The following is a 15,691-nucleotide window of genomic DNA, read 5'->3' on the forward strand; positions in this document are numbered from 1 at the left end:
TCCCTGTGAGTGTTTCGCTCGCCACGGCCACTGGTCGAGGTTAGTATAGTGATGAGTTTATCGATTAAGTTGTTGATGGTATAGTTGATCATTGTTGACATTGTTTAACGGTGTGATCATGCAGTAGTTGTTTCTGTTAGAATACCATTAGTTGCTGGAAATAAAAGTTGTTTTTGATTCTTTGATACTGTTTCACATGAGTTACTGATAAGTGTTGTGGTGCATACGTATACGAGGTTAACATGAAAAAGACACAATATAAAGTGATGAACACATCGTATTGATGTATTAAGCTGATTATGAAATTTATCCAAATAAGAGAAGTTAGAGTAACATTTAGTGTTGATGAAATTTTATCTAAATTTTGTCTGATTAAGGGTAACGTTTAATATTCTAATATTGATAGTGCTATTCCATATTTGTAAATTACAGATGACTGAGTGGGTTACCCCTGTGTTTTCAACATGGAGGGAGCTTTGTCAAAGATAACAAGGGTGAACTTCTGTATCTTAATGGCAATGTAAAAAGATTTCCTCCGATGGATCTGGACTTAGTGAATTACTTTGACTTGAAGAAGTTGTTTGAAGAACTCGGCTACCATGAATTCAAGAAGATGTGTTGGTATGATCCAAGAGCTCCTAGCATGGAAGCAGGCTTACACCCTATTTATGGAGATAAAAAAATTAGAGAGATGTGTGATGCAAAGAGGGAAGACAAAGAAACTGATGAGTTGTACTCGAGCCACGTATGAACATGTAATCAGACCAGTCAACTCAGAGGAGTATTGGAAAAAGACTGGTCTCTTGGCTCTAGAGCCACCCACCATTAAGAGACCTCCTGGACGCCCAACGAAGAAAAAGAAAAAACCTGATCCTATTGAGGATTCACCAGATGTAATAAAGGGAAGAAGGACATTTATGGTCACTTGCCAAAAATGTGGTCAGACTGGTCACAATGCAAAGACATGCAAGGGACCACCAAGGCCTAAACCATCCCCAAAGGTTAAGAAAAATGGACAGCCAACAGCAACGAAAAATACTTCATTTGCTCCACCATCACAAGATGAAGTCCAAGTCTCCCAAACAGCACCCCAACCACTGCCACATGTATAATCTCATTTGAATTTGTTGTGATCATATTGTTGTCATGCTGCCTGCATTCTTGTGATCTTTAATGTGATAGTGACTGATTGACTTAATACTTAAGGATCTATTTGCCTAATAAATTATCTATTTGGTGATCTATATGTCAGATAGATTATTTAGTTGGGGATCAAAATGTCTAATAATTTGTTTATTTTGTGTTCTATTAGGAGCAGATAACCAATAGTTCAAGCCATGTTGCACCTCCATCAACATTTAGGCCTCCAAGACCTAAACAACCAATTAGGAGGTCACATTCTACTCCAGCACCTACCCCACCATCTGCTCCAGCACCTTCTCCAAGACTAATCATCTCTGCAGCACCACAGAGGCCTACCCAGTCAGCATCACCTGAAACACTTGCTGCTACAAGTTCTGGCACAGCTTCAAAAATCTTCAAGTTCATGCCAACACCTGGACTAAGGCTTCCAAAATAGATTTGATCCTACTGTGTCAACGTAGTTTTATGAGTTTAATACAACTTTGTCATATTTTGTTATGTTGTTAGTACATCTTATTGAGACAACATGGTCTGTCTATGTTTGGTTATTATGTTGATAGTGTATGTCACTGCACCTTTTTTTTGTGAAAGACCTTAGTATTCATAGCAAAAACATAAAGACTAGCTACCTTTTTGTGTTAAACTTTGGTTATATGGAATGCAAGTATGGTACTTGGATTTAAGTATGTCTGATTTTATTCCATTTCTAATGCAACTTTTCTTTATTCAGAAAATACTCATCATTCATCTACTCATCGTTCATTGCTTGTCCTATCACTTACAGATTAGAGTTGCATAAACAAAAGTTAACATTGTAATTACTTGTTACACTATATAACATAAGATAAAATCTTCCTTAAACTAACTAAATCCTACCTACAAGAAGACAGAACATAAATCCTAGTATGAAAAAGAACACAGGACTGCAGCACTCGAACCATCGTCTATTCTCAACGGCATTCTTATTCTTCTTCTCAAATGCATCAAGCAATTCTTTCAACTTTTTCACCTTCTCCACCAGAGCATCATCATCCTCTTCATCATGACCATCACATTGAAATACCCTATCAAACCACACAAAGAAATTACAGTGGGGAGTTTTCTCCTGCCCATAAAAATAGAAGAGTTTAGAGTACAACATTATCAGAAATCATGTTTTACATACAAAAAAAATTTAAAATCATCAATACATTACCCTGTAAAAAGAACAACCAAAGAAAGGTCTTTTCGGATTTTTCTCCGTTCCAGACTCTACAACTATGGCATAGGCTCCACAATGACATCTTGGAGTTTCTCCTTTGACGACTCTGAACCTACCGCCGTGGACAGAAGCACTGCTAACACTGCCGTCACCACTACCTTTAACTCGCCGTCGATATGAACTTCCACAACTATCTCCGGCAGCCATTGTTAACACTATAGCCTTCGTTAATTAGGGTTTTGGCAAGAGGAAGAAGAATATTTTGATTTCACACGTCGTTTCATGGCTATCTGTAATTTTTCATTGTCGTTTTTGTACAATCCACCCCAGGGACCACGTTGTCTACTTTCTCACGTGTCTCTTATCATCTGTGTCACCAACTCAATGTGACACGTTAGATTTCGCCGTTAGACTTTAACAGACCAATTTAACGGAAGGATCAATTGGTCTGACGCCAAAAAACATTAAAGACCATCGGAGTGATTAATTTTAGTTGAGAACTAAAACATCCACTTCAAAATTCCTTAGGGACCAATTTGGGTAAATACTCTTATTTTTAACATAATTTTTATTTGTTTATACATGTAAATTTTAGTAAATGTGAATATAAGTTATATTAATTTATGTGTATAAATTTTAATAAATATAAATATAAATTATATATTTTTTATATACAAAATTTTATAAATATAAATATAAATTATTATTGACTAATTAGTAATTTAAAATAATAATATTTATTAATCATATAATATTACATTAAATTTTATTCATTTCAATTGAATTTGTGTATTATATGAAATAGGTATCAAATATATTAATTTACCTAATGATTTAATAATTATTTTTGCATAACATTTTCATTTGAAATACTCACCCAATTTCCATAATCCAATCAAATTTAAAGTCAACTTTGATCAAATTTTAAACATTATTGCCACCTTTTCACGGCTTTTTTTAATGAAACTAAAAGTAATGATATATTTTAATATTATAATTTTTTATATTTTTTAAAATATAAAAAATATATTTTATCTTAAATTTTATAATTTTTTAATAAAAATTTCTTAGTCTGATTTCTATATTTTTTACAAAAATTTAATTTTTACTTCTTTAATTAAACAGTTCTACGTTTAAAAATAACATTCCATCGATTTACATTTAAAAAAAAAATCATTTCTACTCCAATATAAAAAACAAAAAAGTGTTCTTCCCATCTCATAACTCAGTCTCACATCCGTCTTAAAAAAGAAAAAAATAATAAAAAATATATTTTTTTTTTAATTGAAAAACATAGATAGTAGTTCTGGTAAATAGAAAACGGATAGGAATATAGAGAGGATAGGCCAGAAGCCTCTCTTTCTCTCCCTCTCTCTCTCTCTCTCAACAATGGCTTCTGCAGCTGCATCTCTTTCTACAATCTGTACTTCCTTCACAACCCATTGCGCAATTTCCAACCATAGCCCCAAAACCCCATTCTCTCAATCCACTTTCTTCCCATTCTCTCGTACTCACTCTCTTTCTCTCTCCTTCCAACCCACTCTCTCTCCTCGCTTACCCCTCCTCCCTCCCAAATCCTCTGACACTGCCCAAGCTCTCTCCGACCCTCAACCAGCAACGCAGCTTGTTCAGTCCCCACCGCTTCAGCCTCCGTCTTGGGAGCCTGGTCTCTTCGCTGTCGTCATGGTTTGTTCACTTCATCAAAATGCTACCTTTATTATTAAATTTTTTATTTTGAGTATTTTCCGGAGTGCCCAATTGCTTAAAGTGAATTAGTGAATTCAGTTCGTTTTTAAAATGTGACCCTTGACGGTATTAATTGGTATTTGCACTTGAGTTTTCAGAATTGTGGGTACCCAAATTGTTTCAGTTATTGTTGGTTTGTTTTATTTATTTATTTATTTATTTTTTTGTGCAACTAAAAATATAAATCTTCGTGTAGAATGAATAGTTGAGATGAATTTTTAGGTTTTACTATCGATTATATGGTTGTTTTCTTTTGTGGTTCATGCAAGTATCTTGTGGTTTTTGAGCTGAACTTGTTTCAATTTATGGCGAGTTGTTTAGGTTGGTGGGCGCCAATATATTGTTCACCCTGGTCGTTGGATAACTGTTCAGAGGCTGAAAGGTGCTAAGGTTAATGACAAGGTACATACATACCTTTAATATAGTTTATTCTGAGAGTCAGGTTTATCGAATTGCTCTACTCTTGCTATGTATTTAGAAGTATGGTCCACTGTTATTTTGTATAGAGTGATTTTGTTTGGAATAATTGATCAATAGATGTTTGTTGTTTATCAACAATATAGACTTGAGACCAATTCATGGTCTCCGAACTATGGGTTAGGATCTGTAACTCTCTTTTAATGAATCAGACTTTAGACCTGTGGAAAAATGAGATTATGTTTGAGGGATTAGTGCTGATGCTGCTAAAGTGATAATAATCTGTGCATATCTATCCATAACTTAAGAAACTTCTTTAGCTTTCAGTTGTTTAATTTTAGCTCTTGGAGGCATATGCAGATTGCTTTACATAGGGTTTTGCTGGTTGGCACTGATACATCTTGCTACATTGGAAGACCAGTTGTGACAAATGCTGTGGTATATGCAACAGTGGAAGAGCAGGTATATGCCACATCTTGCTACATCTTTTCTAAGAAAAGACTCTTCCGCCTTAACCATGTTATTCGTAATGCAGGGTTTAGATGACAAAGTAATTGTCTTCAAATATAAAAAGAAGAAGAAGTACCGCAGAACCATTGGACACAGACAGGTAACAAAACAAAGTTGTTCAGCACTTGAGCATCTGCTTCTGCAAACAATATTTATCAAATGCTTGTTGTTTATAAACTATAAAGTGCGATGTTTGATTTGGTTTTCAACCTGTTATTACAGCCAAATACACGCATAAGGATAAATAGCATTATGGGCTATGAGAACTACCCAAAAGTTACTATGGACGATATCAAGGACGAGGATAAGGAGTCATGAGCATCTCTTGTACTGTGCCAATATTTGTATCTTCTTGAATCTTTTACTCATAAAGCTATCATTTTGTTATAGTTGATTTTGCTTGTACTTAGAGGAGCTGTTTAAATTCATATCTGGCTAATGTATGCCATATTGTAAACTCTAGTTCCTAAACACATTGCCATTTTTCATGTTTCCAATTGTCACATTCCAGTTTTAACTAGAAAAGATTCAGCATGGAATTATTGCACTTTCAGCTTTTGTTACCCATCCTTACAACACATGATGGAAACAAATCAAATTTGCAGTTTTGTCTCTGATTAAACCAATAGAGATACAATTTGCAAATTTGATACTGTACTTCCAATACATGACATGATACATACAATGTGACAATCATGCCTACTAATTTCTCCACAACTGTTTGTGGAAGCATCGAGTTGGAGAGGATCAAAATTGAACAGAGAGAATTAAATGAATTTCTCTATTATAACATATATTGATAAACAATGATACAGAGTCAGTTCCTATATGGTGTAAGGCACATATGCTGACAGCTTCACAAGAACATTTATCAAATCCTTCCCCTGATGCCAAAATGGCTACATTATGAGTAACTTAAATGCTTCATTAGAACCCTTGGCCCTTGCTGGATGATCTGATCCCCACTGAACTAATTCTACATTTACCCTCTTCTAGCCATCAAAATGGAAAATAATAATGAAAGGAAAAACAAAAATAATAAAGAACAAAGTGGCTCCACCATATAAAATAAAATGGGGCATATCCTGTTTTTAATTAATAATAATACATCCTTTCTCAACGATATATTGGTTAATCATAATCCACTTTGATCAATAGTCAAAATCTAATTCAATGATTAAGTAACTTGCCATTGATGATATGTGTGGTGAGCCAGCATAGCTTTCATTCATACACTCGCTTCCTCTTCAAAAGTGTAGGACATATGGCAACAAAACCAATGAGGAATAGAACTGAGAATGTCTTGAAATCATATAGATCCTTCAATGACTTTAGATCCCCAAGAGCAAGACCAGCCTATTTAAATAACAATGGAAACATTAGTAGTACAATTACATAAATGCAGAACAGCTACCACATTGGTATAGACAAACCAGGACAGAATTTAACTTGGCCTCTAATCTGGGAGTTTGGAATCAAACGAAGTGAAAAATATAATGTAATTAAAATCAGAATGACATATAGCAGAAAAATGAAAACAGCATACTAATATAAAATGACTATCAGTCTAACTCATGATCAAAGAAACCAAATGAGTGAGAAACTGTTTTTTTTTCTTTTATTTTTAATTTTTTTTCTGGTAGATATAGATTAGTTTTTTGAGTATGAAATTGAAAACAAGCCAATACTCGGTATCCAAATGGAACCATTCTTATTACTTCAATTATCCAATCCAGGTAGATGACCCGAAACACACTCTGATCATGAGGAAAAAAAAGGTTTGGACATAGTTCTCTAATAGTAGTGTACAGCAAAATGTAATGAAGAAACCTAAACAAACTTGGGAGTAGGAACTACTCTTCATGATCATGACAAAACATTCCAATTTAACTATTTTGAACAGATAAACTTCCAAAGTTCCTAAGCTATAAAAAAGAAAGCTGTTAAATTGTCATTAGCAGAGCTTATGGAATAGCATGAGCAACTTAATTCATTTGAGGATCAAGATTGGTCCCCTTAAGTTGATGCGATTATCCAACAAATGTTGCAAGAAACTTCCACAAAGACCCTTTGCCCATATATTCCTGGTTGCCCACTTTGAGTAAGAGGACACATTGATCATATACATCGGAGGTTGAGTTCAAGAAGCTTAAAGTTTAGAAGCCAGCAGACAACTAGAAGACAACTAACCAGAATGAGCTAAAATCACTCAATAATTAAGGCATAAATATATAAACAAACTAGGATTACCACAATATCAAGCTGAGCAGAAACAGGAAAGGGAAGAACATATCTTAAAATTGCAGCAAGATGGGCACAAAAACTTACTCTGACAGTAATATACGACGCCGGAATAAGACCGATCAATGTTGCCAAAAAGAATATATGAAATGGTACATCAACAATGGGAGATGCCAAATTGATGAAAAGATTTGGCAAAGTTGGTGTTATCCTCAGAAAAAGCATGTAATTCAGCAACCTATCCCTACGCTTTGCTATCTGATTAAAGCAAAAGAAAACCAAGTTACAACAAAGTTAACACCACAAAGTTCCACATGAACACAAAAGAAACACAAACCTCAGCTTGGAAAAACCTTAACTTCTCAGGCCACAACCAAGAAACCAAAGGGCGTCCGATTAATTTAGACAAGAAGAAGCAAGAGGAAGCACCGGCAGTGGCATTGAAAACAACAAGAAGGATTCCCCGAACAACGCCGAAGAGCGCCCCAGCCAAAAGAGACATGAAGATGGTCCCGGGAATCATGAAGGTCTGCATGAAGATGTAGGTTGAGCAGTAACCAAGAATGAACGGGGCAGGGTGGTTACTCGCATATGCTGAAAGATTCTCTCTGTACACAAAGAAACAACACAATAAACTACACAAAAAGATTCAAACACACCCTTACACTCAAAAGTCAAAACAACACAACAAATTCCAAAATTTTCTTTTTTTTTTTTCCACAAAAAAAGAGGCTTCCCCCCCCCCCCCCCCCCCCGCGGGGTCTAAATCACTAATGTTCATCTAATGCTAATTTGATTCAAATAAATCAATGAAAAGAGGGATCTTTATTTACTTGAGGAGGCGAAGATCGGAGAGGGTGCGTGGGAGCTTGATGCGGCCGAACTCGGAGGCGGGCATGGTGAGGTAGATGCAGAAAAGGCCGGTGGCAAAGAGGAAGAATACGGCGACGGCGGCGGCGAATTCGCAGGTGTTGAGAGGGAACTTCTCCGATTTGGGCTTCTTGGCGGCGGGGGAGTCGTCCTCGCCATTGTTCTCGAGGTCCCTGAGGAGCAACCTACCGGTATCGACCGCCGTGACGCTCCGCGGCGCCGGCATCGTCGTCGGCAGAAGGTGGATCCGATCACGGCAGTGGCATTCGGGGGTTTATGGAATGGAATTTGGGCGATTACTTGAAAATGAAATTGGGAACCCTAAAGATAGGATCTTTGAGCTGCAATTTCAATTTAATTCGAATTCGAATGCGAAAGCGTGTGGTGGTGTGTTGTGATGTGAGGAAGAAGGAAGAAGGAAGGAGGAAGCTCAGCGTCACCGAAAAGAAGAAAACTATGTTTTAGAATTTTAATTTCTTTTTTTCGTTTTCTTATTATTACACCAAAACATTTATTTCTTTATGTATTTATATGTACTCACTCCATTTTGGAGCCACTTCATTTTCATAACATCATTTTTTTCCTAGATAATATCTAGCGGAATTAACGGGACTGGTTTTTCTCACAGTTATTATTTTTGGATTATATTGTTAAAATCAGTTGATAAATAGTGACGAATAAATTTTGGAAGTTCTATTTGGGGTCTAATTTTTGAAAGATCATGGCCCTTTTTTTTTTGGTCTTGAAAGATCATGACTTTAAAAGTAATAAAAAATGTTTTTGTTTTTGTTTTACTCAGGAGTTGAGAACAGAAAAATGGGCCAAAGCCTAAGCAAGGAAAAATGTTTTAATACCAAGAATTTAGAATTGTTGGGTTTTAGACCAAGTTAAGAAGCCAATTGCCTAATTGTGTATATGGGCTCTTTATGGTTTGAATATCTCCAAAATTATTAAATCTTCATTTGATAGGCAGCTCTATTTTAGTTTTAAGCATGAATTAGCAGAGGCCCAGCACAGATGGTTTATCTATTTGCCTCATACAAAGCTGCATCCGAATTCTAATCCCAGTTGTAGCTGATTGTTGGTTTAAGAACCTATGATATCCATGGTAGTGTGTATGAGTGTATTGTGTGTGTAAAACATAGATGTAATGTCTAAGTTTGAGAGCTGTCTAATCCACTTGACCAAAACAAAAAAAAACATGAATTATTACAGATTGATCATTTGGTTGTGTTGACTATGAAGAAGTCAATACCATTGAATCAATGATATATAGTTTCTCACTCTCAAAATGCGTTACCCGGGTGGTCCAAAGTGCATGTAGGTGGTCCTCAATAATCTCAAGCTTTAATTTCAGAAGAAGCTGACTCAATGGTAACTAAGTAGGGAAAAATACAATACAAAAAATAACGATAAAAATTCAGGTGGAGTTAATATTATGTAAAGTTAATAGTAGTTGAGAGTCGTTAAATGATAATTTGGTCAAACTTATATAACTTCATCTAATAATTCTAAATTATCAATTTTATATGAAGTTAATTGTACCTAAATTTTAGTTTTACCTTATATATAATAATTTTATACGTGCATCTAATTAAATAATATTACATCAACAAAAATAATTATTTTTTATATTAATTTCGTAAATGATCATCATTTTTATATGATTAGGAGACTATGTAACCTATTTTATGATGTCAGTCATTAAAATTTAAATATATATATTATATTGTTAGAAAAAGTATATACCCACCATTAGCATTAAAAAGCAATAAAGATATCAAAGGGCACAATAAGAAAGAGGATGAGATGTACATTTTTAAATATATAGTGATGAAGAATAGTAACAGAAGTTAAACTTAGCATCCAAAAAATAAAAAACAAAGTTAAAAAGAGAGAATTCATGCACGAGCATCTCTTTTGAACCTCTAAACAAATTAAAGTAGAGGAGATTCTTCACTCTTCATAGGAATCTCCATTATCACCATCACCATAGAAAAAAAATAATAATAACATACACTACTATCTCCTAACCCATCTTTAACCTTCCATTTCATCAATCTCCAACTTCTAAATTAGCACGTGCGTCACAAGATGAATATGGAAATAACCTATTTATATGATATAGTAATAATGAATATTATATAATATATATATCCACCATATGCATCATTCTCTAGTTAAAGACTTCAATTATTTTTTGGATATATATATATATAGACACACATACAAGTTAATTAATGATTAATTATGAACCAGGGAAACAACCTAGATGATGATTGATGGTCATGAATTGGGACATGTTTGGATTTGATGAGAAGTAATTAGAAGTATCAGCAAACAGGTTATCCAAGCTTTTCCAATCAATGTTGTTGTTGTTGTTGTTCCTGTCATCACTGCAATACTCTTCATTGTTATTATTAATGGATGATGATTCTTTGACTGCAAAACTTGTTGTTGTTGGGCTATCTAGCTGTGGAAGCTCAATGAGTTGTTGATGATTATTTGATATTACAAACTCTTGTTCTTGATGATGATGATGATGATCTGAACCGAAGGAATGACTAAAATTTGTACCTTCAGTAGGGTGATTCAGAAGATGAGTTTCTGAAGTTAGAAGATCTGTGATTGATAAGGGCCTTCCACCATAGCTACTTTGATCTCTGAAATAATGTGCTTGATGATGATGATTACTACACCATGGATCAAACCCTAATTGCCTTTGATGACTTGGACTTGGTTTTCGAAATGCTCTACACACAACCCATCCTTCTTCCTGTAATATTCAATTATATTAGTCAACGCTTGATTATCAAGAAATTAATGTAAATTTTTAAATAAATAATTTTATGATGCAGAGTTTAATTTTGGGTTAATAGTCAAATTAGTTTCTGAAAGATAAGACATTCTTTAAATTCGTTCTTGAAAGATTTTTTCAATCAAATTGGTCCTTCAAAAATTACGAATTAATCATATCTGTCCTTCAGCTACTCCATTCATAATTTTCGTCAACAATTGATGATGTGAAATGTTAACTGATAGCAAAATAAAATAAAAGTAAGTAGAGATAATAAATTAGATATATTAATTATAAGCTTAGAAGGATATTATGTATGAAATTGTGTAAGATAAGATAGAGAAAGTAGGAGAAGCGTGTTATGATTTGCATTTGGCTCTTGGGCTTTATGAAAAGCAAAGTAACTTTTATGAGTAAGTGCGATATGTTTTCATTACATGGTTGACATTACTACGTATTAACGATTCTCAATCATAACACCAAAATATGGCTGCCTCATGCTTCAAAAAACAATGTTTGTTATGAAATTTCTTAGGGATATCATCTTTAATTTAATTTAAAATGTTCAAAACATTTTACGAAAACTCTTGTGTTTAGCTAATTAATTAATGCTCAATATAAACGCAATGCATGCAAGAACATTACTCAATGATTTTCAATTGCACCCTAATATAAAGAACGCCTTTAATGTTATATTGGTTAAAAATTGATGAAATCTAGAAGCTCTTTTATAGAACTTAGCAAAACAATTAATAAATAAATAAAGAAGATATGATTTAACAATTACTATAGCCAGGTCCACATTATTATTTCTGAAAAGAATAAAAAGTTTAAGTAGTGTATGAGAAAGGGAAAAAGATAAGTTGAAAGCATTATTGTGTAATTGGAAAAAAGAGTGATGACTACTGTATATATGTTTGAAAATAAAGATGGAGTGTGAAAGAGGAAGAAAAGTGGAATAACAAGAATAGTTTTTGACATCCTATTTACTATAAAAATTTATGTTTGCCTTCTCTTTTCACTTATGACTTTTGAAAAGCATAAGAGCTTTTTCATGTTAATTAAATTACAAATAATGTTAAAGAATTATTAGAATTTATTATTTTGATCATCAATTAATGATTAATGTCTAAAAATATATATCAAATTATATTATTGAATTATTATATTAAAAGAATTGAATTAATATAATTAAAAATAATAATAAATAATAAATTTTGATCATTATTTAATATTTTTTTAAATGATATACTTTTGTTATTTATTTAATTACTAGCATTAATTAGCCATTAAGATGTAGCTAGATACTAAATTATTTTAAGAAAAAAATTCGAAAATAAGTAATTATTATTTATACTAAATAATACTTTATATTCTGTTGATGTATTTGAATGTATTTTTTTATATCAGTAAGTTTATTGGTTAATTGTTAGTCGAAAATAATAAATTGTGTGGTCCTGTAGCATTATTAATTGTTATTTTTTATTAATAATTAATTTATTTAAGGTGAAAATTCAGGTGAAATCGACTTTACGTGAAGTTGGTATCTGAGAGTCGACTCTCAAATATCAACTTCACGTAAAATCGACTTCACCTGAATTTTTACATTTATTTAACCGTTTTTAATTATCAACTTTATATAAAGACGAGTACACCTAAATTTCTATCAAATTAAAAATTAAAACAATGTAGAGAAAGAACTTGCCTGAGGAGGGCCATGTTCAGAGGTTTGATGGCGATATTCGTGCATAATCCAATCAGTTTTGCGGCCATTAGGGGCACGTCCTTTGTAGAAGACCAAAGTCTTCCTCATACCAATGATCCTGTTCTTGGACATAACAGCCTTGTCTCTCCCAGTTGCTTTCCAGAATCCAGCAGCAGTGGCTCTGTTTGTTCTTGTTCCTGTTGGATACTTCTTGTCTTTGTGGCTGAAAAAGTACCACTCATTTTGTTCCTCATATCCTAGCTTGCATCTATCTGCACATTGTTCAAATTCATCTACTTATTATGTGGGAATTTCAACTTATGTACCACACTTACACTTATATATGTTAAAAATATAAAATATACATATATTTTACACAAATATATAATGATTAATTTAGTGACTAATTTTTTATTAAATAATAAATACTGTAAATCTCATTATTATATGTGAATCTTACGCCACATTTAATAATAAAAATTATATAAGAGTGTATAAATTCGGTTAAAAATTTAAAACCAATAAAAAATAAATTAGTTGAGGAAGTTATAATAATATAAGTACTTTAATTTTAATTACATTGTATCTCTATATTGTGATATGTACCTTGTATGTCCCATGGTTCCATTTTGTAGAGATCGATCTCAACTATAACATCTAGATCAATTTTGAGGGAGTTAATTTTCCTCTTGAGGTAATACCCCACAAGTTCTTCTTCTGTTGGGTGAAATCTAAATCCTGGAGGCACACATGATTCCATATCCATTGTTGCTCTCTCCTGATCAAAAACAACCAATAATAACTCATTTCACTAATATCTCTATTTTACTTTTGTTAATTAATGAATAGAGATCGAAAAATATTATCCAAAATTATTGGATTTGAGAGATATATAAATAATGTAGGTATCTAGGGCTGACATATATACATAAGTAATGATGATGATGTAACATTGGTATTGGACCCAAAGAATAATATTAGTGAAGCATGTGCGATGAGAAAAATTGGCAGACCATGTGTGGAACCCCACCATTAAAATGGAAACAAAAATATGAGATATATATATTATGATTAGTCCTATATATATAAGTAGCAATAGCATGATATTGATTGAAAAAGAGACACAAATATATGCAATAAGTTGTGGCCGAAAAGCTTGACTTTCATTTCTTTGAGTGTAGTGCACTCTCAACACATACATACACTACTACTCCTAATTCATTCTGCTGGTGGAGAAAGACCTTCTTACCACCACCATTATCATCATCATCACCATTCATCTCACAATTTTGATATAATATATAACATTCTTTACAAACCTAGCTAGCTAGACACAATTCTACATCTAACCCTAACACTAAATAACTTTTGAGAAAAAAAATTAAAAATTTGGGGAAATAATTCTTTCTTTGAATGATGACAAGAAATTTTGAAATAAACTTGATCTGATTACACTTTTGCCAAAATCCAAAACATATTAGACATTGGATTGGGACCCTTTATTTCTATATATATAATATAAAGAAAAAATCTAAAAAGAATAATGTATGAGAAGGTACTAACTAAGCTAGCTAGGCAACACATGAGAATGTGGAGTTATGGGATTTGTATAAAATGTGATGAAAAAATAATAATAATAATGATGGTGTTTATTAGAAAGGAGATGCATGAAATAATAGTATGTACTCACAGGAATTTGTGTTAGTGTCATATCTTGGATCTTGTTAATTGAAGGTAGAGAGAGAGAGTGAGGATGGGAGAATAGATAGAGGGAGAGAGGGGATGTGAATGTTTATTTAAAGAGAGAAGAGGGTGTATTTATGCGTAGGAAGGAATGTTTGTTGAATGGTATATATGTAGAGAAAAGAAGCAGATAGAAGAGAATATTATATTTATATTTATATTTATAGAAGGAAGGGTATTGATTGCGCGTGGTTAGGGTGGCAGATGCAAGCAAGCTAAGGGAAGAGGGGGCCAAAAAGTTAGTCTTGTTTGGACGGCGTGACAACAAGTTTTCACGCCACCCCCCCCCCCCCTTCTCTTCCTTCTTCCACCGTTATTAACCCTTTTCCACCCCAACACTACTCATATTCTTTCTCTTCTTATCAACCCAATATATCTATCTTCTCTTAATTCAATTTTATATCTATCTCAACTCATTCTATTTCATATATTATATTATTCACTTCATAAAATATTATTTTATTATTTTTTATCGTAGTATTAAAAATATAATCATTAATATACTTCCTCCTATTATTAGTTTAAGTACTTTAAAAAAATAGTTTCATGATAACAAAATTTTTATGACCGAAATAAAGATTTAAAATTCGATTCTTGTTATTCTTTAAAAAAAATCAGCATAAAATAAATAAAAAAATCTCTCATTTAAAAAATGTATTATAAATATAATTATTTATATATATCTTTTTATTTGTTTAATTTTTTTTAAAAAACATAATTTTATGACATATAAAAGTTTATTTAACAAATAACTTATTTCAAATAATTTTAAATTTAAATGTTGATAATTTTAACTATTAAAGTGTAAATTAGAATTCTAATTTATATACTATACTATTTCATCTTTATGCTAAAAGATATACATTATAAAAATGACAAATTTTTAGTAGTAATAATATGATAGTCACTGTTTTTCTTATTTATATTATATTTTTTTAGTAATTATATATTTATTATTATTATTATATATTATAATAATAATTATTATATATTTTTTGTGATTATTAAAATATTTTAATAACAAAACATAAAAAAATTAATGTCTAATTATTAATAAATATATTAATGATCATTTTTATTATTATTAAAAATAAAATAAATGACCGCTAAAACTATTTTTTTTTCAGTAGTGATACTAAATAAAGAAGTAAAAGCAGCGATATATATTTTAATTTACATCATATATATAAATGGGTAAAGGCTAATGAAAATTTGAGATCAAAAGAAGAACATGTATGCATGTCACATCATGGTGCTGCTACTGCCCATAAACACAAACACAAAGACTGAGGTTTTCAGATGATAAATCGTGTGTGTT

General features: G+C 32.2%; 3 protein-coding genes across 4 annotated transcripts; 1 reads left to right on the forward strand and 2 right to left on the reverse strand.

Annotated features, from left to right (window-relative positions):
- Positions 1 to 3,357: 3,357 nt before the first annotated feature.
- Positions 3,358 to 5,564, forward strand: LOC112712543 (large ribosomal subunit protein bL21c). Its single transcript, XM_025765454.3, has 5 exons — positions 3,358 to 4,030; positions 4,412 to 4,492; positions 4,868 to 4,969; positions 5,043 to 5,117; positions 5,240 to 5,564. Exons 1-5 carry the CDS (start codon positions 3,734 to 3,736, stop codon positions 5,333 to 5,335), a joined length of 651 nt encoding a protein of 216 aa, XP_025621239.1. The 5' UTR covers positions 3,358 to 3,733; the 3' UTR covers positions 5,336 to 5,564.
- Positions 5,565 to 5,784: 220 nt separating this feature from the next.
- Positions 5,785 to 8,688, reverse strand: LOC112712541 (uncharacterized membrane protein At4g09580). The gene is made up of 4 exons (XM_025765453.2): positions 8,092 to 8,688; positions 7,596 to 7,866; positions 7,346 to 7,516; positions 5,785 to 6,373 (listed from the first exon to the last, which is right to left on the reverse strand). The coding sequence occupies exons 1-4, from the start codon at positions 8,352 to 8,354 to the stop codon at positions 6,242 to 6,244; spliced, it is 837 nt and encodes a 278-aa protein (XP_025621238.1). The 5' UTR covers positions 8,355 to 8,688; the 3' UTR covers positions 5,785 to 6,241.
- A 1,240-nt stretch (positions 8,689 to 9,928) lies between these two features.
- On the reverse strand, positions 9,929 to 14,825 carry LOC112712544 (NAC domain-containing protein 30). 2 transcript variants are annotated; one of them, XM_025765455.3, is made up of 4 exons: positions 14,321 to 14,825; positions 13,237 to 13,408; positions 12,631 to 12,902; positions 9,929 to 10,904 (listed from the first exon to the last, which is right to left on the reverse strand). In XM_025765455.3, exons 1-4 carry the CDS (start codon positions 14,339 to 14,341, stop codon positions 10,377 to 10,379), a joined length of 993 nt encoding a protein of 330 aa, XP_025621240.1. In that variant the 5' UTR covers positions 14,342 to 14,825; the 3' UTR covers positions 9,929 to 10,376. The 2 variants fall into 2 exon arrangements, with proteins under 2 accessions (XP_025621240.1, XP_072060074.1); XM_072203973.1 differs by having other exon boundaries at positions 9,929 to 10,900; positions 12,627 to 12,902; positions 14,321 to 14,732.
- Positions 14,826 to 15,691: the final 866 nt, after the last annotated feature.

Source organism: Arachis hypogaea, chromosome 9 (assembly GCF_003086295.3).
Source record: "Arachis hypogaea cultivar Tifrunner chromosome 9, arahy.Tifrunner.gnm2.J5K5, whole genome shotgun sequence".
In the NCBI taxonomy this organism is placed as follows: domain Eukaryota; kingdom Viridiplantae; phylum Streptophyta; class Magnoliopsida; order Fabales; family Fabaceae; genus Arachis; species Arachis hypogaea.

Excerpts from the sequence above, each read along its gene's own strand:
- LOC112712544 (XM_025765455.3), bottom strand. The coding sequence starts at position 14,341 with ATGACACTAACACAAATTCCT. Across the intron at positions 12,903-13,236 it reads GGAACCATGGGACATACAAG|ATAGATGCAAGCTAGGATAT; the intron begins GTACATATCACA and ends AACAATGTGCAG. Across the intron at positions 10,905-12,630 it reads CTGAACATGGCCCTCCTCAG|GAAGAAGGATGGGTTGTGTG; the intron begins GCAAGTTCTTTC and ends TGAATATTACAG.
- LOC112712543 (XM_025765454.3), top strand. The coding sequence starts at position 3,734 with ATGGCTTCTGCAGCTGCATCTCTTTCTACAATCTGTACTTCCTTCACA. Across the intron at positions 4,031-4,411 it reads GTCTCTTCGCTGTCGTCATG|GTTGGTGGGCGCCAATATAT; the intron begins GTTTGTTCACTT and ends CGAGTTGTTTAG. Across the intron at positions 5,118-5,239 it reads GAACCATTGGACACAGACAG|CCAAATACACGCATAAGGAT; the intron begins GTAACAAAACAA and ends CTGTTATTACAG.
- LOC112712541 (XM_025765453.2), bottom strand. The coding sequence starts at position 8,354 with ATGCCGGCGCCGCGGAGCGTCACGGCGGTCGATACCGGTAGGTTGCTC. Across the intron at positions 7,867-8,091 it reads TCCGATCTTCGCCTCCTCAA|AGAGAATCTTTCAGCATATG; the intron begins GTAAATAAAGAT and ends CTTTGTGTACAG. Across the intron at positions 7,517-7,595 it reads TAAGGTTTTTCCAAGCTGAG|ATAGCAAAGCGTAGGGATAG; the intron begins GTTTGTGTTTCT and ends TGCTTTAATCAG.